Here is a 21,153-nt window from a genome sequence, read left to right as displayed (position 1 = left end):
TGCTCTATAAAACATGTACTTTAAATATTAAATATGATACAATCAGGAATGATAATTAATATCAGAATTCTATTAGATAATTAGTAGTATAAAACTTCTTTTAGATTGAATGGGCCCCAAATATGCAGTTTGATGAAATCATATTTCTAAAAGCTAAGGCTTTTAAATACTTAAATATAGCAAAAGCTCATAATACATTTTAGATGAATAAATAAAAAAGCTTTGAATTTTGTCTTAAAATTGTATTCATTAATTAGGAGTTCCTAATGCACTTAATAAGCAACAATTTGAATATTTTTCTATTCTTGAATAGACTTTTTAAAAAATGTGTTCTGTTTTGTTTTTGTGCCAGCTTAGCCTTTTGCTCAGAGCTAGTGCTCTACTACTTGAGCCACAGCTCCACTTCTGGCTTTTTGGTGGTTAATTGGAGATAATAGTCGCATGGACTTGCTTGCATGGGCTAGCTTTGAACTTCAGTCCTCCGATCTCAGCCTCCTGAGTAGCTAGGATTATAGGCATAAGCCACCGGTGCCTGGATAATAGATGGGCTTTAAAATAGTGAAACTGGTGTATATGCAGTGGTGCAACCTGTAGTCTCATGTTATTTGGGAAATGGAGACAGGAAGATCCGTTGCGGCAAAGAGTTGTCGACCTGGGCAGCATAGAAAGACTGTCTCAAAAGAAAAATGCATTTGCTTCATTGAAATGGATATCATTTGTTATGTATATTCCTGCAGTAATAATATAGTATTATTACTAGTAAGAACATACTGAAATTTTAGGTAACATGAATAAAAATGAAGACATTCTCAAAGTTTCTCTTTGATTTGTATAATCTTCATTGAACCTAGAAATGTCTTAGAACTGTTTCCAGACAGCATCATGTAAGCTGGGCACCTCAAAGGCTGAGATCTGAGGATGGAAGCCAGCCTGGACAGAAAAGTTCATAAGGTTCTTATTTCCAGTTAACCAGGAAAAAGCCAGAAGTGGGGTGTGGTTCAAGTGGTAGAACACCAGTCTCCAGAGCTCGACGCCCTGGGTTCAAGCCCCAGTACATAAAGAAGCAAAGGAACAAACAATTATGTACTTTTTACATTAACTGCTGAAAGCTATAACTGAATATTACTAATAAAATATTTCCTATGTGTTTCTGTGGGATACTTTGATGTAAAATGTGAACCTTAATTTTAAACATAAATCAAGGAGTTCATATTTTTGTATGACACTCAGTTACCCGTCTCAGGGACCCAGGGCTCCCACTCAAAGGATCATTTCCAGGCTCCTGACACAACCCTCTTAACTGCTGATGCTTTCGAAGAAGGAATTCTTTTCTATGAAAATCTTACTCATATAAACAAATAGTTGTATGTTTCAAAACTAAAATAAAACATGAGTTGCTCAGTGCCTTACCTTTCTGCTTTATGATTCTTGACTTCTGTTCTTTGGAGATGGACTTTTCTCTTTTCTTTTTTTCCTACTGTTATTAGTTGAGTTTTGTTTTTTCTAGTCTTCTGACTCCATCTCAATGTTTTGGGGGGGGAGGGAGGCAATATCAAGATTAGTCTGTGGATGAAGGCACCTAGATGAAGGGCAAGTTATTTTCTTTCTGCCTTGGTGGCTCTCCTACTTGCTTTTCTGCTGGAGTCCAGGTTGATTAAAGTTGTTAGAACTCTACCCACCAGATAAATGGGGATAATTGGATCTCTTTAATCCAACCTCAAATTCTTCTGAATAACTTAAGCTTGTAATATGGAGTCATACATTACTGTCATAGATAGGAAAATGTAAAATTTTGCTATGACTGTCCATGACTGGACACATTTTTAATCTCCCTGGATCTCAGTGTCTTCCCTGTATAACGAAGGCAATAATATATTCTTAAGCACAGCGATGCTCTTGAAACTTTTTGAGCAGTACTTACTCACAGAAAAACATCATGTAAAAGCACACATGTTATTATAAATTGTACCTATGATTAATATATTAATTTGAGAATTATATCTTAGTGGCTGACACCTATAATCCCAACTATTGGGAAAATCTCTACTCAAGGAAAGCTCACGTAAAAAGCTAGCACAACCTATCTCAACAAAGTAAAATAAAATAGCTTCTTGAAATGCACAGGTAGGATGATTCTGGTTCCAAGTGGATCACTGGGGCAGAGGATGTAAGATCTCATCTAAAAAGAAATAATGAAAGCAAAGTGAGGCTGAGAACCTGCCTAATAAGTGGGTGGCTGTGAGTGTAATACCCTGGTACTATTAAAAAAAATAAAAAACAAGGGGGAAAACCCCTCTTAATTGGTCTTTTCTAAATTGTATAATAAGTATCTCCGTATAAAAAACCAGATAAAGATTTTTACACAGTTTATTTTGCAGAGCAGTAAATCAAATAAATGATAATGTCCTGAACCAGGATTAATAATAATTATTAATATTAAAAATGTAGGAAAGTAGTAATAGTATTCATTGTTGTCACATAATATTCACTGCCAACTTTATTTTAGAAAACAAAAAGTTTTAGAAAGCAATTGAAATTTTAAAATAGTGAAGAACATTCTTATAGGTTAACCAAAGAATTTTATGTATGCTGTATTACATATACACCAACCCCAGTCTTTAGTTTACACCTCGCTTGCATGTGTTCAAACACAACCTCACTGATCTCACAGTGAACGCATCCCTATCCTCTCATTTACTTCCTTCATTGTCTGCAGTCATTCTCCTTATTCATCTTCCCTGCAGACATGCATGTGTGTTAGCATTACTCCTTGCCATTCTTTCTGATGACACAAGTTCTGCTGTTTTAATTCCATATATGCCCTTGGCTGCATGGTGCTCTCTGCCAGTCTGTGCCCTGGAGGTGGTCGCACTGTGATGTGTTGTGTGTGAATGTCATCTGTGCATGTAATGGAGAGTGAGTGTGAACTCACCCTACTACACGTGCTTTCACTCTCAAATGAGCTGCTCTCCTATCTTTTACAGACACAGTTAAATTTGCTTCTGGATAAACTTCGAAGTACCGTGAGTATATTTAAAAACAAAATGTCTGTTTTTGAAGATCCTATAAAACCACTACTAGCAATTAGACCAAGAATCCTGGAATGATGAGAAGTATATTTTAAATCAATTTCCTCTTATTAAAAAGAAATTATTTTTTTAAAAGCTGGGTGGAGTATATCATGCCACTAATCTCAGCTCTTGGGAAGCATAAATGGGAGGATTGAAGTTTTAAATCAATCTGGACAAAAAAAGTTAGTGAGACTTTATCTCAACAAATGAGCTGGTTATGGTGGCATGCACATGTAATGCCAGGTATGTGGCAGGTGTAGGTAGAAGACTGAAGACTGAAATTTGAAGTCTAGCCCCTGGTAAAAATGAGAGATCAAGCCTGGTGCCCTGTAATCTTAGCCACTTTAGAGGCTGAGTTCTGAGGATCATGGTTTGAAACCAACTTGGGCAGGAAAGCCTATAAGACTTTTATCTCTGATAATCACTAAAACACAAAATGGAATTGTGACTTAAGTGACAGAGCACTAGCCTTCCGCAGAAAAATGCTAAGAGACATCACTGAATCCTTGAGTTTAAGCCCCAGGATGAGAGAGAGGGGGGGGAGGGAGAGAGAGAGGGAGAGAGAGAGAGAGGGAGGGAGGAGAGAGGGAGAAGGAAAGGGAGAGGGAGGAGGAGGGAGAGGGAGAGGGAGAGGGAGGGGGAGGCGGAAAAAGAGAGAGAGAGAGACTACTTGAAAAATAACGAGCAAAAAGGGACACTCATGTGTAGCTCAAGTGGTAGAGCACTTGCCTAGCAAGTATGAGGCCCTAATTTCTAAACTCTAGTACTGCTAAAAAGAAAGAAAAGAAATTAGTTTCTAAAATGGTTATTGTTTTGGCTAAGTTTGTTCTGGAGAAATGTCAAATATATATGTGAAGTCAAATTATTGTATAAACACATGGCACTGTTGAGCTTATTAAAATGATCTTGTACTTCACAAAGGTAGAAAGAATGAATAACTGATGAAAGAGGCTATTACTTTTTTAAGATCAAGTATAGGATATAATTTAACTTGATTGTGTTATTCTTGCAGTTTTGATGTGGACAAAAATACACCCAATAGTTTTATGTCTTTTTATAAAAGCAAAATTTATTAAGGGCTTATATTTAACTATGCGTTTTAGTGGTTCACCCTGAGATTTTTTTTTCTTTTCCTTTCTTTTCCCCATGTAGTGATGGGCATTGAACCTACAAGCACTCTGATTACTGAACTATATCCCCAGCCCTTGTTTATTTGTGAGACAGTCTCACATATGTAGTTTAGGTTTTAACCAATAGAAGTACGATAATACATTTTTATGTTCCTTGGTGATTTTCATGTGCTAATATTTAATATGCACCGAAGGTTACTGTTATTTCTAGAAACAAAAAGTGACCATGTTATCTTACGTGTTATCTCAAAAAACTGCCTTTCTTCCCCCAGGGAGCGAGCTTTATTCGCTGCATCAAGCCTAATTTAAAGATGACAAGCCACCACTTCGAAGGGGCTCAGATTCTGTCTCAACTTCAGTGTTCAGGTAGTTCCCTGTTTCCCAAATCTTTGTCACAGTGTGTGTCCGTAGCTATAACTCAAGGGCTACTTACTGATTTACTTCTGTGCTGTTGGGGATTGAGTCCAGGATGCCAGACATGCCAGGTCTACCCCAGTCCTTCAGCAGACTTTATTGGGGTCAGTATATACACATGTACATGATTCTATACATAATTTCAAATAATTTATCATTACCTTGATCACTTGAAGTACAATGAAATTAAAAAAAATATTCCCCTTAGCTATAAGAAAAACATAGATGGCAAATTATTTGAGCAATAGTGTGAAACAATTTATTGTGAAATAAAACTTCTTGTTTTTGTCAGTTGTGGGGCTTGAACTCAGGGCCTGAGTGCTGTCCCTGAACTCTTGCGCTGAAGGCTAGCACTCTACCATTGTTGAGCCATAGCACCTCTCTGGTTTTCTGGTGGTTAATTGGAGATAAGAGTCTCATGGAAAAGTCTCATGGACTTTCCTGCCCGGGCTTTTTTTTTTGTTTACTTTTTGTCATTTGTGGGGCTTGAACTCTGGGCCTGGGCACTGTCCCTCAGCTCTTTAGTGCAAGGCAAGCGCTCTACCACTTGAGTCCCAGTACCATTTCTGGTTTTCTGGTGGTTAATTGGAGATGAGTTTCATGGATTTTCCTGCCTGCCGCTAGCTTTGAACCACAATCCTTGGATCTCAATCACCTGAGTAGCGTGGATTGCAGGTATGAGCTACCAGAACCTGTCTAAATAAAACTTTTAAAACACTGAAGCTAAGTTTACAAGCCCACTCATCCCTTTTGGTATCTGATTGAATTCAGGACTTTACACTTGCTAAGCAGATGCTCTACCACTTGAGCCACACCTCCAGCCCCTTTTTGAATTGGGTGTTTTCCAGGTAGGGTCTGACTTTGTGCCTGGGCTAGCCTGGACTCAGATCCTCCCATTTGTGCTTCCCCGACCCCATTGACTGCGATGGAGTTTCAGGAATTTCTTTTGCTCAAGCTGACCTTGAACTTCTGCCCCTTGATCATTGCCTGCTAGGATTACAAGCTTGAGCCACCATGTCTGGTATTACCCCCCCCCCCCTTAAAATTTATATAATTAAAAATCATTAGGTACTTTTATAAAAGGACTTCAATTCAACATGCCAGTGTATGAGTATAATGCATCTTGATCAATGTCTCCCTTCCATCGTTCTTCCACCATCCCTTCCAATCCCACCCATCCCTTCATTACCATATTCCTATATCCTTCATCACCACACATGTACATTGAATATTATGACTGTATTCTCCCACCCTCTCTCCATTTGTCTGCCCTTCCTCCCCTTGACCTCTGCCCCTCCTAACAATACATTTTGGGAAGTAGAGGTGTGTCTCACATGGTAGAGGACCAGCCTTGAGCAGAAAAACGGAAACAAAGTTCTTTAAGAGTCTCCCCTACATCTGCTCTGCCTCCCTGTGGACTCAACAGCCCCAGGTCATTCCTGGCTCCCTTACAACCAGCCAGGAGGGCGTGGCCTCACTCCTCCTCCTGTGAGAACTGTAGTCCTTGGATTTCCCAGTTCTCGACTTCCACTCCCTTTCTCCTCAGGAGGATCAGCTTCCTCTAGTTAAGGTGCAGTGGTCACTTGGCTCCTAAGTCAGATGTGGCCGCCATGGCCAATCCCTCCAGCCCAGCTTCCCCCTTCCCTGCCCCCACACCAACCATACCGTTTCTCTTGTGCATTACTGGCCTTCTCAATCCTTCTGCAGATGTGTTTCCTTCCACCTGGGTGCTATTTTTAGGGAATTTTTGAGTTTAGAATGGACTGGTTTTTGTCATTCTCTATCAGTTGTGGCGTGTGAAACTTTCCAGGATGATTGAAGTACTTAGTGTCTGTGTTATTCAATATGGCAGGCACTAGGTGGACACATTTGACTTGCATGCATTTGAAATGTGACTACAAGCCTTATTTAAAACTGAAATAAACTTTAAAAATAATTTAATTTTAATCTATTAAAATTTAAATAGTCATCTGTGAATAGGCATTGCTATATTCCCTTGGCTGCACTTGACATTTATTCTTTATTCAAGTATTGATTCTGTGTGTGTGTGTGCTAGTACTGGGGCTTGAACTTGTGGCCTCACGCTCAAAGTGGTAGAGTGCAGCCTTGAGCAGAAGCCTGGGGGGGGGGTTACCCAGGCCCCGAGTTCAAGCCCTGTGACCAAAAAACAACAACATCAAAGGTTCTTACAGACTTTCCTGCCCAGGCTGGCTTCTGGGTATATATACAGTTATAGTTTCATGAAAAAAAATGGCTAGTCACCTGTTCCAACATTTTTTATTAACTAATCTTTTCTGGATTGATTTCAGCAGTCTCAGCTTCAACACCTGAAAGCCAAGTGTTGTAAAGGAAAGTCTTGGTGTTGCCTTTAGCTGTTGTCTTTCCCAACCAATTTCACCCTTTTCTTGAAAAGTTTACATTAATAAGGCTGAAATTAAGCACCTAGTAGACTTGAACTGATAATACAATTATCCTATAGGTTTCCCAATTGGTTAGTTTTATTTCATAGGTAAATAAAAGGTTTTTATAGTGAGCTCTCTAGTCTTTTCCTTATGCTTTATTTGATCCCTTGGGAAAACTTGTGTTTGTTTGAATATTTTAGGGAAGACTATCAGGAACACTGTTCTAAAATTAGCTGCAGCACTTAGAAAATGGCCATGTGTAGGGCTTTGCTTTATATATTGTTATCTATGATAGAGATTCTAAAACAATGCAAACTAGACTCAAGCGTTCTAGAGAGCAGTAGTTTGCCTCTAAGAAACGTTCAAGCTGGCTGTAGATGGCCTTGCACTGGAGAAGTTGCAGGTCGTGGATCAGTTGGGGTATGTTGACTAGAACAATGTCATTTCTCACTGGTGGTAATGGGCCTGATGCGTGTTTCTGAATCTAGGTATGGTGTCTGTTTTGGACTTGATGCAAGGTGGTTTCCCATCTCGAGCTTCATTTCATGAACTCTACAACATGTACAAAAAGTATATGCCGGATAAACTTGCAAGATTGGATCCAAGGCTATTTTGTAAGGTACAACTGCCACTAAAATGGAAATTTCTGAACAATGAATTATTTCCTATTACTAATTGGAATTTCTATTTTTCAGGCTCTTTTTAAAGCTTTAGGTTTAAATGAAGTTGACTATAAGTTTGGATTAACAAAAGTATTTTTCAGACCTGGAAAAGTAAGTCTATTTTTATTTTAAACATTAATATCATGAATCTGTTAGGGGTTAGTAGATTTTTATTTTTAAAAATTTTTATTTTTATATTTATTTGTTTGTTTATTTGGTCATGGAGCTTGAACTCAGGGCCTGGGCACTGTCCCTGAGCTTTTTCACTTAGGCTAGTGCTTTACCACTTTGAGCCACAGTGCCACTTCCAGTTTTCTGGTGGTAAACTGGAGATAGAGTCTCACAGACTTTCCTGCCCCAGCTGGCTTTGAACTGAAATCCTCAGATCTTAGCCTCCTGAGTAGCTAGGATGACAGGCGGAGCTACCAGCACTCGGCATTAGTAGATAGGTAATAATTTAGGTAATAATGGTTTAATGGTTTATATTGTTATTAGGATTGTATGGTATCAACAGCATGAAATATATGTGTACACATGCATACATAATTTTCCCATTTTTTCAGTTTTACTTAGTGTTAGAATCAGAACATTGAATTTTTTTCTTAAATAGAGGTTACTATTTAAACAAGCTGAAAGTTTTTCTAAAATGTCTTCATGCAGTCTTCAATGATTTGAGATTTTATAGTACTTAGAGTTTCCATTGTTAAGGAAAAGGTATATTAAATAGATGTTATACCTGTACTTAATAGTGTTAAGAGATTGGACTAGAGTTTGGACTCTCCGCTCCTAAAACCTAGACAGAATGAATAGCAAATCCTTTCATGTGTAACTATGGAAATATAATCCTATAGTTTTGATATTCATAGATTGTAGAATACTTTATAAGTAATATATTCAGAACAGAAATACCTAACTCCCATTCTCACTATTTCTGAATTCTTCAATATTGATTTAGTAATTGCATCCTCTGATTGTAAACATAATTGTTATTGAATTTAAATAGCCAAGCAACTAGTTAGATTAAATAAAACCTTAAGAACTAGCTCTTTTATCTAGTTAATCACAAATCTGATTTCACTTTTTTTTGTTGTTGTTGGTTGTGGAGCTTGAACTCTGGGTTTGGACACTGTCCCTCAGCTCTTCAGCTGAAGGCTAGAGCTCTACCGCTTGAGCCACAGCGCCACTTCTGGTTTTCTAGTGGTTCATTGGAGATAAGAGTCTCATGGAGCCGGGCGCTGGTGGCTCACGCCTGTAATCCTAGCTACTCAGGAGGCTGAGATCTGAGGTTTGCGGTTCAAAGCTAGCCCGGGCAGGAGAGACCATGAGACTCCTATCTCCAATAAGCCACTAGAAAACCGGAAGTGGCACTGTAGCTCAAGTGGTAGAGCGCTCGCCTTGAGCTGAAGAGCTGAGGGACAGCGCCCAGGCCCAGAGTTCAAGCCCCACGGCCAACCAAAAAAAAAAACAAAAACAAAAACAAAAAAAAAGAGTCTCATGGACTTTTCTGCCCGGGCTGGCTTTGAACCGTGATCCTCAGATCTCAGCTTCCTGAGTAGCTAGGATTACAGGCATGGGCCACTGACAGCCAGCTTGATTTCACATTTTTAAGCATGAGACGAATGTTAAATATTGGTTACCAATGAGTGTTCTTTCCTGTGAGTACTTTTTATCATAGGGGATCCATACCACTTCCTACAAAAAAAAATTAAGAGAAAAAGAACATAAATCTCTTGAGTCACTTTAGTTTCACTCAGACACATATCATAAACTCAGTGTTTTTCTTACTTGAGAGAAGTAGCAATTACTTAATAGTTAATGGCTGGATTGGGAAAGTACATGGTCTTACCTCCCCCCAAATCAGAAAGATTTCTTCACCACCTAGAACAAATAGACTCTCAAATCTGTAATCTCATTATGTTACCTTTAATCTAATTTTGATTATAAAAAGTCATTATATTGATTAGTGTGATATTCTGGTAAGACATTTCACTCTAATTATTAATAACTAAAGGTCTATTTTATTTGTGTTGTCTTTAATCTCCTAGCAGTATTTCCTTATCTTTCTTTAAAATGTGGGTGGTAAGGAAGTGGTGCTGTGGCTCAAGTGGTAGAGTGCTAGCCTTGAGCTGAAGAGCTGAGGAACAGTGCCCAGGCCCAGAGTTCAAACCCCATGGCTGACAAAAAAAAAAGGTTAAAATGGGGTGGTGATTGGGAGAAACAGAATAATCTCAATAGTGAAATAAATAAAACAGGACCTTCACTAGTCCAGGGCTAAGGAATCTGCTAGGGCAGAGATATTTCTGTCCCTTTCTATCATCTTTCTCAATAAAAATCTTTTTTGCTAGTCCTCTCTAATTAACCTAGTTAAGATTTTTTTCAACTTTTATGATTGAATCTGCTACCTAGTAATCAGTGACCTTCTTTACTCCTCAAAAACGACTCTGAAGGAAAGAGGGAAGAGAAAGGCCATATTTCAGTGCAGCCACTGCTTGGAGCTCGCATTACACCATGCTAAGCTGTGGCTGTGATTGGCATGCAACCATTTTTAGAAAGCCAAATTTGGGCCAAGCACTGGCCCATACCAGTGGCTGATGCCTATAATCCTGGCTACTGAGGAGGCTCAGATATGAGGATAGTGGTTTGAAGCCAGCACAGGCAGGAAAGTCTGTGAAACTTTTATCTCCAATTAACCACCAAAAAGTTGGAAGTGAAGCTGTGGCTTAAACGGTAGTGTATCAGTCTTGAGTGAAAAAGCTAAGGGGCAGAGCCCAGGCCCCATGTTCAAGCCCATGTAGTGGCATGCGCACACACACACACGTGCATGCACATACACAGAGGTAACATTTGGGATTTAAATTCTATTTTTTTCTTTGTGTGTTGGAACATACTGCTCTCTAATACTGGTACTAAGTTATTTTATCTTCTAGTTTGCAGAATTTGATCAGATTATGAAGTCTGATCCTGACCATTTAGCAGAGCTGGTTAAGAGAGTCAACCATTGGTTAGTCTGCAGTCGCTGGAAGAAAGTTCAATGGTGTTCACTCTCAGTCATTAAACGTAAGTATGTTTTTACCAGGCATGGTGGCATGTACCTGAAACCCAGTCATATGGTAGAGATGAGAGTTTAAACAGCCAGCCTGAGCTACAGAGCCAGGTTAATCAGACCCTGTCTGAAAAAGCAATCAGTAGTTACAGAAACAAACCTCACAAAGCATAGCCTGTACCGAGGAGTCTGAGGCAAGGAGGGTCACAAGTTTGAGACCATTGTAGGCTCACAGGTGGACCTGGACTCAAAGCAAGATAAGACAAACACCATTTCTCCTTCCTTTTGGAAAATACCCAACCATGTTTCATTCTGGACCTAGATTTTGTTCCTTTGGAGGTGGATGGAGTGTGGAATGTTCCAAGGTCATCTCAAGGTGGACGCTAGGTGACGGACATGATTTCCTTCATGCTGTGTGCCTGGGGCCTTGTGTGGAGCATGTGCTAAACCAGTGCTTGTACCCTTCCTTCCTGCTTTTAGATCTGAGTGACACGTGTTTCCTTATGTTACAGCAGTGTGATTTCATTGTGCCCTCTCCAATACAGAATTCACTCTCTTGATTAGTTCTCTCTCTCTCTCTCCCTCTCTCTTATTCCCCATGACCCCCAAAGCTACCCCCACAATTTCAGATTTAAATCAGCACTCTCCTCTGTCTGCATTGCATCTACAATAGATATCTTGAAATTCCAAGATGATAATAGTCTAAGCATTCTTCTATGCACTGGACCAAGCTGCGTTTGTAGGTGTTTCTGCAACTTCTTATCTCTGACCCAACGCAAGAATCAGGGTAGAATATTTTCAGGTTACTTGCAGGGGTGTGGCAAACCTTTAGTTGTTGGGAACTGTTTAATTACATTTATACCTGTGTTCCCCTTCTTTTTTTTTGTTTGCCGGTTGTGGGGCCTGAACTCCGGGCCTGAGTGCTGTCCCTGAGCTCTTCAGCTCAAGGCTAGCACTCTACCACTTGAGCCACAGTGCCACTTCCAGCTTTTTCTGCTTATGTGGTGCTGAGGAATTGAACTCAGGGCCTCATGCATGCAAGGCAAGCGCTCTACCACTGAGCCACCTTCCCAGCCCCTGTGTCCCCTTCTTACCAGACTGCCTGAAATAATGCTGGATACATGATAAGGATTCAATAAATCATTTCTTCATAATAGAGAAATTAAAATTTCCCTTGGCAATAGAAGAAGCATGTAATCAAAGATGATCTTGAGATGTTTTGTTGCATGCTTGTAACTATGGATAAAAGGAAATCTGCAGTAAAGGAAACAGATAATCTCTTTCCAAGTAAAATATAAACAGATTTGTCACGGGAGTTCAGTGCAGTTAGCTTTTACATGTTGCATTTTGATGGGTGACAAATGGTATTAAAATATGTGTGCTGTTCCAGCTATTCGGCACTCTGTGGTCAGCGAGCAGACAGGGATCTTTGCAGAATGTTAATAGGAAGTGCTAGAAATATCTTTCAAGGTCAGGTTGTCCTAGAAAATTGGTTGGGTGCCTGAAGTTAAAAAAGATTCCTGCCTAATATGTTCATTGTGGTTTCTCATAAAAAAGAAATTCTTCTCTTTCTTTTTTTAAAAAGATAAACTTATTTACATTTCATTGAACAAAAGTGGTCCTGGACAGTTTGGGAAATAGTTGTGTCTAATCATAAGGAAATAGGACAATTGAAAGAGTCTAGGCACATGTGTGATAGGCTTAGTTTTTCTTTTTTGTGCCAATCTGGGGACTTGAACTCAAGACCTGGGCATTATCCTTGAGCTTTTTTGCTTAAGGCTAGTGCTCTACTCTTTGAGCCACAGCTCCACTTACACCTTTTTGCTGGGCTAGCTTTGAATTGTGATTCTCCGGTCTCAGCATCCTGAGTAACAAGGATTATAAGCATGAGCCACCAACACACGGTATTATATACTTTTCATTTTTAAGAAGTATAGAAAGTTGCCAGGTGTTGCCTATAATTCTAGCTACTCAAGAGACTAAGGATAAAGGGTAGGGTGGAAGCCATCCCAGCAGAAAAGTCTGTGAGACTCTTATCTCCAGTTAACCAGCAGAAAGCTGGAAGTGGAGGTAGACCACCAAGCCTTGAGCGAGAGATCCAAATGAGAGTGACGGGGCCCTGAGTTCAAGCCCACACACACACACACACACACACACACGCACACACACACACATACACACACACACGCACACTCACATATATACTCACAATAATATAGGAAATTAATGTTTAGGTTCTTGATTTTAGTGTCTCTGATCTAATGTAACCAAAATTTCATGTTTCTAGAGAATTGCTTGGTGGGAATGCTTGGCTTTTTAAGAACACATGTTTAATTTAAACTGAACCTTTTCTATCATTTTCTTTTATCCTTATGCATAGTGAAAAACAAAATACAATACAGAGCAGAAGCTTGTATTAAGATGCAAAAGACTGTCCGAATGTGGCTCTGCAAAAGGAGACACAAACCTCGGTAAGATGCGCATTGTTGGAAGGTGAGCCAGTGAACCGTGCAGTTAAGGCCTAGTGAAAAGCAGCTTGTAGCCTACGTTCTCTGGAGGACGGTGTTTTAGTCTGTTACCTGTGTCAAATGAGCTCATTTATTCATCATTTGCCCCACTCTACAAAAGGGTTTGAAGTGGCTTGCCAACACAGAAGGGACAGACATAGATGTTCGAGAGAAACTCCGTTATTTTAATTATCGTGGTGGTTTGAGTTCCCTGATAATGTCAAGTTGACTTTGTTTTTTAAAAAAAAAACTCATTCACATTTTGACTGTATTTTGCAAGATTATTTGTAAAATGATTTTGTTTCACTTGGTTGCAGTTTTATTGTGAATTTAGTTTTTATTACTTATTTAATCAGTATTACTATAATATACTTTATATATTATAAATTATATTATTATTGCTTAGTATTAGTTTAATTTTTTTATACTTGGAGGTCTGAATTAACTACTGAATTACCACCTTTTCTTTTCTTTTTTTCTTTTTTTTTTGGGGTCCGGTCATGGGGCCTGAACTCTGGGCCTGGGCGCTGTCCCTCAGCTCTTCAGCTCAAGGCTAGCGCTCTACCACTTGAGCCACAGCGCCACTTCTGGCTTTTTTCTTTTTGCTTATGCGGTGCTGAAGAATCGAACCCAGGGCCTCATGCATGCAAGGCAAGCGCTCTACCACTGAGCCACCTTCCCAGCCCCAATTACCACCTTTTCAAAGAGATAATTAAGCCAGGCATTGTGGCTCATACCTATAATACTAGCTACTCAGAATGCTGAGATGATTGTGGTTCAAAGCCAGCCTGTGAAGGAAAGTCTGTGAGACTCTGATCTCCAGTTAACCACCCAAAAAGGTCAGAAGTAGGGGTGTGGTAGAGCCACCAGTACCTATGCCCTGAGTTTGAGTCCCAGTACTGGCACACATGCACGTAGAAAGGTGTAACTAGATAAGCTCTATGATTTGGAAACGGTTTCCAGGTGAGGAGAGCAGATGAAGTCTTTCACTCCTAGTGTTTTTTTTTCACCTTCATGTATGAAATCCAAACACAGAAAAATGTACGAGGTGAAGTGCCCCAGCCAGTATCATTAGTGTAGTGTTAGGTTTTACTATGAAAAGTCCGCGGGGTCATTAAATGGTAAAGTGCCATTTTTCCAGCATCGATGGCCTGGTGAAGGTGGGCACGCTGAAAAAACGGCTGGACAAGTTTAATGAAGTGGTCAGCGCACTGAAAGATGGGAAGCCGGAGGTGATCCGACAGATCAAGGATCTAGAAGTTTCCATCGATGCTTTGATGGCCAAAATTAAGGTAATTTTAACCTGATGACTCTGACTTTTTACTTAGCCTAGTATCTTTTGTGATTGTTATTGAAATGGTATAGAAAAATGTCCTCCTTTTTTTAAGTTATTAAAGAGGAGTCTCATTCTAGTATTTTCTCTTAATTTCATAGCAGAAAGATAAAAAAGTTATTTTTTGATTTTGGTGGTTGTTACGAAAAATATTTTCGTGTGTGTGTGTGTGTGTGTGTGTGTGCGCGTGCGCGTGTGCGCGTGCGTGCGTGCTGGAGCTTGAACTCAAGCCTTCAAGCTCTCACTTAGCTTTTTCTGCCCAAGGTGGTATTCTATCACTTGAGTCTTACCTGTACTTCTGTTTTTTTGGTGGCTAATTGAAGGTAAGAGTTGAATTTATCTGCCAGAACTGGCTTCAAACTGTGATCTTTTGATCTTAGCCTGAGTAGTGAGTTTTACAGGACTGAGCCACTAGCACTTGGCCTCATTTCTTACAACTAAAATGCTGTATTTGGTTGGTAAGTTTTTACATAATCAAGACTCAGCAGAATAACTGTTTTGTTTGATGCTTTTCTACTTTCAGAAGCCAACTTTTTTTTTACTCGTTTTTCTTTTTGCTGAGTAGGCTACACAAGAGTTCTCCCACCAAGCTCTGGACACAGTCCCCCAGAAACAAACTATTGCATAATAAAAGTAATACAACATTAGTAAAAATTCATAGAACCCCCAATCACCTTATACCCACACCTTAACATATTCAACAAGTTTGTTGCATATTTTCCTATCTTCCTGAACATGTGCACCTTTTTACATAGTGCTTCATTTTACTTTGTAGTTCATTTTACATCGCTGCCATTATGTTACCCGCTTTGTTCATGCTAATTCCTCATCTTCACAGACACTGTAACATGATTTACTTAGCCAGTATAAAAATGGTAATTAATTTACACCTCAATTTTGTAGAAAAAATTTGGTTCACTTTCTTGATTTTTATTTATCAGTGGGATTATAACTTTTTTATTTATTTTTTACTGTAGGGATTATAATTTTTTACATGCTAGTTTGCTAAACAAATTTCCTCTTTTTCTTCCTATCATTGCCTCAATTATATTTTTGGATTTCACAGTTTTTCTCAACTAGTTTTTGGTCATATCTTTTGTAGATAGTTTATGTAGACAGTAGCAAATCTTAAGATATAGAAAGGGAATAAATAAAAGAAGATAAAAATGCTGCAGACAGATTTAGCTGATTTAAAAAAATCTCTCAAGTGCCATTCTTAATTATTAGGTATTATTATCAATTAAAATTAACCCCATCAGCCAGGTGCTGGTGGCTCATGCCTAAAATCCTAGGTACTCAGGAAGCCACGATCTGAGGATCATGGTTTGATGCCAGGTTGGCAGGAAAGTCCATGAGACTCTTATCTTCAAGTAACCAGCAAAAGGTTGGAATTGGAGCTGTGGCTTAAGTGGTAGAGGGCTAGCCTTGAGCAAAAAGACATATGAAGTAATTTTTTTGTGTGTGTGTGCTGGTCCTGGGGCTTGAACTTGGGGCCTGGGCACTGTTTTCTGAGCTTCTTTGGCTCAAGGATAGCACTCTACCACTTGAGCCATAGTTCTACTCCTGGCTTTTTTTGGTGTTTAATTGGAGATAAGAGTCTCATGGACTTTCCTTCCTGGGCTGGCTTGAACTGGGATCCTCAGATCTCAGCCTCCTGAGCTAGGATTACAGGTATGATGGCCATGAAGTAATTGCATAACTACTTCTTAGGAACAATTTGAATTGCTATCAAAGGGAATAAACTTTAGCTAATTGAGCTAATCATTCCTTAAAAAGTAATTTGTTTCTGGTGGTACTGGGGCATGGGGTACTGATTGTTTTGGGGATACCAGGGTTGATCTATGCTTCTAGCTCTGTTTTAGTTTTTTAATTTTTATTTTGGAGATGGAGTCTCATGGACTTTTCTGCCCTGGCTGGCTTTGAACTAAGTCACTAAGTGACTTCTATTTGAACAACTGAGCAGTCCGTTGTTACTGGGTCATTTCTGAGGTGATCTTTCTGTCGGTTCTACAAAGAAGCTACATGGAAAGTGGCACAGATCACCCTCTGTCTCAGCTTCCTGAGGAGCTGGGAGTGTAGGCATGAGCCAAGATTCTCCTGGAAAAAAATAGTTTTTAACTGCAACTTTGTTACATTACCCACAGTATGACTACAGATTTTGGTGTCTTCCTTGATAGAAAGTAAGAGTCAACTATTTCTGTTCAGAACATCTTAATAAAAATGTACAAATATTATTTAATCTACAAACAGTGAAGATAATGGGCTGTTACATGTCAGGTTTTTTTTTTACCAGTTTCTGCTATTTATGTGCATATTGGAATAATTTTTAAGAACCATGGCAAAAACCACATGAAATGAAACTTTGAATTGTAACTGCATTTCAGTGTACCCGTCAGCAGGATTGAGCGTGCTCACATTGTTGTGGGGAAGAAGTAGCTTTTCAAGTATGTTTCTGGCTTTGTTTGTACAGTCCACCATGATGACAAGGGAGCAAATACAGAAAGAGTACGACGCGCTGGTGAGATGCTCTGAGAATCTCCTCAGCGCACTGCAGAAAAAGAAGCAGCAAGAGGAGGAAGCAGAGAGGCTGAGGCGGATCCAGGAGGAGATGGAGAAGGAGAGGAAGAGGCGTGAGGAGGACGAGCATCGGCGGAGGAAGGAGGAGGAGGAAAGGCGGATGTAAGGCGCTTCTCATTTGCACTCTGACATTTCACTGCAGCGCAGGCTTGCTAATCACTATGCTTAAGACTGTCTTGATCTGAAAGAGCCCAGAGAGGCTGGCCATCCAGTCCAGGTCTTTCCTTTAGACCTCGAGAAGCAAGTGAATTGTCTAGTCATGTTAATGTAGCGGCAGAAGGGATCCAGAGCTCAGACCCAACTTCAAGCTCCAGGCCTCCGTGTGGCTTCATTAGTGTCTCAGCTTCAGGAGAAGGCAAGGAGGGCAATAAAAAAAAATCAGAGTGGAGAAGGGACATTCCATACAGGGGATGCTAGGACACAGATGACCTTCCATCCTGTGTGCACCCCACCCGATGTGCCCCCAATGTCACTTCATACCCTTATCCTGGAGCCCTCAAACTGAGGGCACAAGGATGAATGAGACAGCATCTCACTTGGAACTTCTTTAACATGAGAAGATGCAGAAACAACCCATGCACAGGAATAGTCATCATTAAGATAGAATTTCACACTTCACTGGGAGACATCACCTCCCAAATCCAGGCAGAATTCCTGCCTATTTGTCTGATAAAGGCACAGATGTCTGGAAGGGAAATGGAAAAATACCAGAGCACGGCTGCAGGCGGTTAGTAAATCCTCAGCTCTGTCCTCAGCGCAGGGAGAAGCAGGCAGCTGAGGGTTGAGAACAGCTTTCTGGAACTGCCCCGTATTTCCTGACCCCGGCCGACGGTGTGGGAAGTCACAAGGTTTTTATGAAGCTTTTTTCTTAGGCTGTCCACTTAAGACACCTACATCATAGAAGTGCATGTAGAAGCCAGAAAAATGTCAGCCTGTGCGTGTCCCTCGTAGACTTCCAGGCCACCCTGGGTTCATAGCGTCGTTCTCGATGTTGCATGAATTTCCCTTGGAGCCTTGCCAGACTTTCTTGTCTAATAATGTCTCCTGTCTATGGCTTCAGCCATACAACTTTGGAAGCCTGAACTTTGATGGCATCACAGTAGCCTCCAAAAGTCTGGAAGCATAGTGACCCCTGTTTGAACAACTGAGCAGTCAGGTGTTTCTGCGTCACTTCCTAGGCTGCCCTTTGGTCAGCTCCTACAAAGAAGTTAGATGGAAAGGAACAATTTAGCCCCGTGGGAGGGGCCTGCCCACCGGACACCTGGTCCCTCCCTCCAGAGGATGTTGAGGTCTCTCCAAGCCTCTTCCTCTCTGTTCTGATGTCACTGCCCTGTGTATTCCCCAGGGCACAGCTGCAGCATGTCCCCCTTCCCTTCCTGCAACAAGCCTGCCCCTGTGGCACATTACAGGTTCCTTCTGCTTCGTCCTCTTTCAGATTTCCTGTGGACCAAGTGAAGCTAGGAACTCTCGGGTTCTAGAAAGATGCATCTACAAAGATGCCCACGATAGTTCAGGAGTTCTGCAGTTTAGAACACCAGGAGAGTGAGCACACGGCCCTCGATGTGCCTTCCGGTCTCTGGAAATCGTTCAGTGATTTTCTAGTGTGGGCATCAAAACAGCTGTGTGGATGGGCTTCGGTCATCATAGTCTCAGTGTGTTCAAATCACTTCAATTCTCTAACCACATAATTGAGATTTGGGCTCCAGATTTGATGAGGCACCTAAAAATGTCTAAAGATGATTATAGTGAGGTGGAAATCCGCAACCTTATTTAAATGCTGCCAAAGTGATTTCTCTGATGGCCTCTCTCTGCCTAACATTCATGAGGTGGCTCTAGGTTAATTCTTCCCTGATTCTTAGAAGATTCTAGTGCCTCTGAGGGCATGGCAAAGTGTCTACCAGGTCATAGCGATGATGACGACAGGCAGCAGCCAGAAGCAGCAGACCTGACTCCTTCCTTCTTTAGATGTCCATGTCCAATATGGAAGTTTGAAAAACATTTTTATTGTTTGGTATTTCTATGCTTGACTCATTCAAGCAATGGATGTTCCAACTTTTCTATTTCCTTTTCCTACATAACACACACAGTGTGATTTTCTATTGTATAAAATAGATCACCTGCTGTGTCAGCTGCCCTCACCCCTGTGTAGTAGAGACGTCTTCCACTCTGGGGTCTGGGAGGAGATGGGCTGCCCGCCCCCATCAGCAGACCCCTCTGCATTGACACTTTATCTGCTAAGTGCTTCTAGATAAGATTGCTATAAGTATAAAACAAGCCCTGTATTATTACTTTAGTCAACTCATTTTAGAATGAATGTAAAAAAATGGAGAATGAGGAATTAAAAATTGACAAGATAGCTAGATCATATGGTAGATCTGTTTTTAAGGGTGTGTGTGTGTGTGTGTGTGTGTGTGTGTGTGTGCGCGCACGCGCACACGCGCGCACACATGCACGCTTAGGGGCTTGAGCTCAAGGCTTCCAGTTCTCATTTGGCTTTTTTGATTAAGATCATCATTCTGCCATTTGAGCAATACCTCCATTTCTGGCTTTTTGCCACTTAATTGGAGATAAAAGTCTCATAGGTTTCCTTGCCTGGGCTGGCTTTGAACCATAATCCTCAGATTTCAGACTCCTGAGTAGCTAGCACTACAGGTGTGAGCCACCAGTGCTTGGCTTTAGCCTTTTATTGTTATTTATGTTCCCTTGAAGTAGTTGTACAATCACATTGCAATTCAACGCATCAATTTATGAGCACAATTCATCTTGATCAGTTCCATCATTCTCCGCTATCTCTCTCAACCTCACCCATTTTCATTTTGTACACTGAATACTATGACTCCATTTGCCCACCCTTCCTTTTTCCATCTATCTACCCTCTTAACTTCTTTTTAGAGTGGTGGCTGTGTATATTTCTAAAGCTAGTATGACTTCTTTCTACTTCCTCAAAGTTTTAAAACAGGTAACATTTTGGAAGATTGCCAGGTAGAGTGAACAGAGGAATGTGGTTGTTTATTTGTTGCAAGACTAAGGGGAAGTACTTGTAGCTAGGACTTTATAACCAAGTGAATCTAGAAATATAAATCTTGTGGAATAAAATTATACTTTATTGAAGAATTGCTGACAGTGGAGTTAGATTTTATTTTATTCAGAACAAATTGATTATATATGTGGCCTTCAGGTTAATCTGAGTTCCCATTCTGTCACCTTTGTTTATGGTTAATTTACCTTCTTAAGGAATCTGTATTTTCTAAGAACATTTTGAAGAGTTTTCTATTTTTCCATTAGGAAACTTGAGATGGAAGCAAAGAGAAAACAAGAAGAGGAGGAGAGGAAGAGAAGGGAAGATGATGAAAAGCGCATTCAGGTATCTGTTTATGGGACTAAAAGAAGTGAAAATGAGAGCATCAACTGCTAAATCAGCTGGCAGCTGGCTCATCTGGTGTGCCTCAGGGTTCGGGATGGGACTTTGGAGCTAGGGAGGTGGGTTCCAAACCAGGAACTGTCACCAACAGAAAAGGGGCATTGTGCATGGCATAATGAATCGTGTGTGGGTCAGAGTTTCTCTCTGTGTTATTCAGTGGGAGACATAACACTTGTATTAAATGAGCTAACATACATGAAAGCATTTAGAATGGTGCCTAGCTCAATTAATATGGCTGATGGTATGCTTAGTGGAAAGTCAGGAAAACATTTACTTAAAAGATACATTTTATGGTTTAAAATATTTCATAACTTTACAGATGCTGGTGTTAAAAGGTTAGGATGAAAGTATTCTTTCCTAAAGTATTTTGAAATTGAGTTGCGGGCTGATAGCTCATGACTATATAATTGTAGCTACTCAGAAGGCTGAGATGTAAGAATCTACCGATTGAAGTTTAAAGCCAGCCTGTGTGTGTGTGTGTGTGTGTGTGTGTGTGTGTGTGTGTGTAAGTAACTAGCAGAAAGTTAGAAGTGGAGCTATGGCTCATATGGTAGAGCGCAGCCTTGAACTAAACAAGAATGTAAAGCCTTAAT

At 40.3% G+C, this 21,153-nt stretch overlaps 1 protein-coding gene across 2 annotated transcripts in view; it reads left to right on the top strand.

Annotated features, from left to right (window-relative positions):
* Positions 1-21,153, top strand: part of Myo6 (myosin VI) — an 86,732-nt gene that overhangs the window by 47,054 nt on the left and 18,525 nt on the right. For both annotated transcript variants that reach the window (XM_013034112.1, XM_013034111.1), the window contains exons 18-26: positions 2,985-3,023; positions 4,474-4,567; positions 7,506-7,636; positions 7,713-7,790; positions 10,607-10,736; positions 13,103-13,193; positions 14,371-14,521; positions 17,033-17,241; positions 20,425-20,503. In XM_013034112.1, the coding sequence (XP_012889566.1) occupies positions 2,985-3,023; positions 4,474-4,567; positions 7,506-7,636; positions 7,713-7,790; positions 10,607-10,736; positions 13,103-13,193; positions 14,371-14,521; positions 17,033-17,241; positions 20,425-20,503 (1,002 nt within the window). The remainder of the gene's footprint in view (positions 1-2,984; positions 3,024-4,473; positions 4,568-7,505; positions 7,637-7,712; positions 7,791-10,606; positions 10,737-13,102; positions 13,194-14,370; positions 14,522-17,032; positions 17,242-20,424; positions 20,504-21,153) is intronic.

Source organism: Dipodomys ordii, unplaced genomic scaffold, assembly GCF_000151885.1.
Source record: "Dipodomys ordii isolate 6190 unplaced genomic scaffold, Dord_2.0 Scaffold182, whole genome shotgun sequence".
Taxonomy (NCBI): Eukaryota; Metazoa; Chordata; class Mammalia; order Rodentia; family Heteromyidae; genus Dipodomys; species Dipodomys ordii.
The sequence above is the reverse complement of the archived record's forward strand: the minus strand, read 5'-3'. Positions and strand labels throughout refer to the sequence as shown.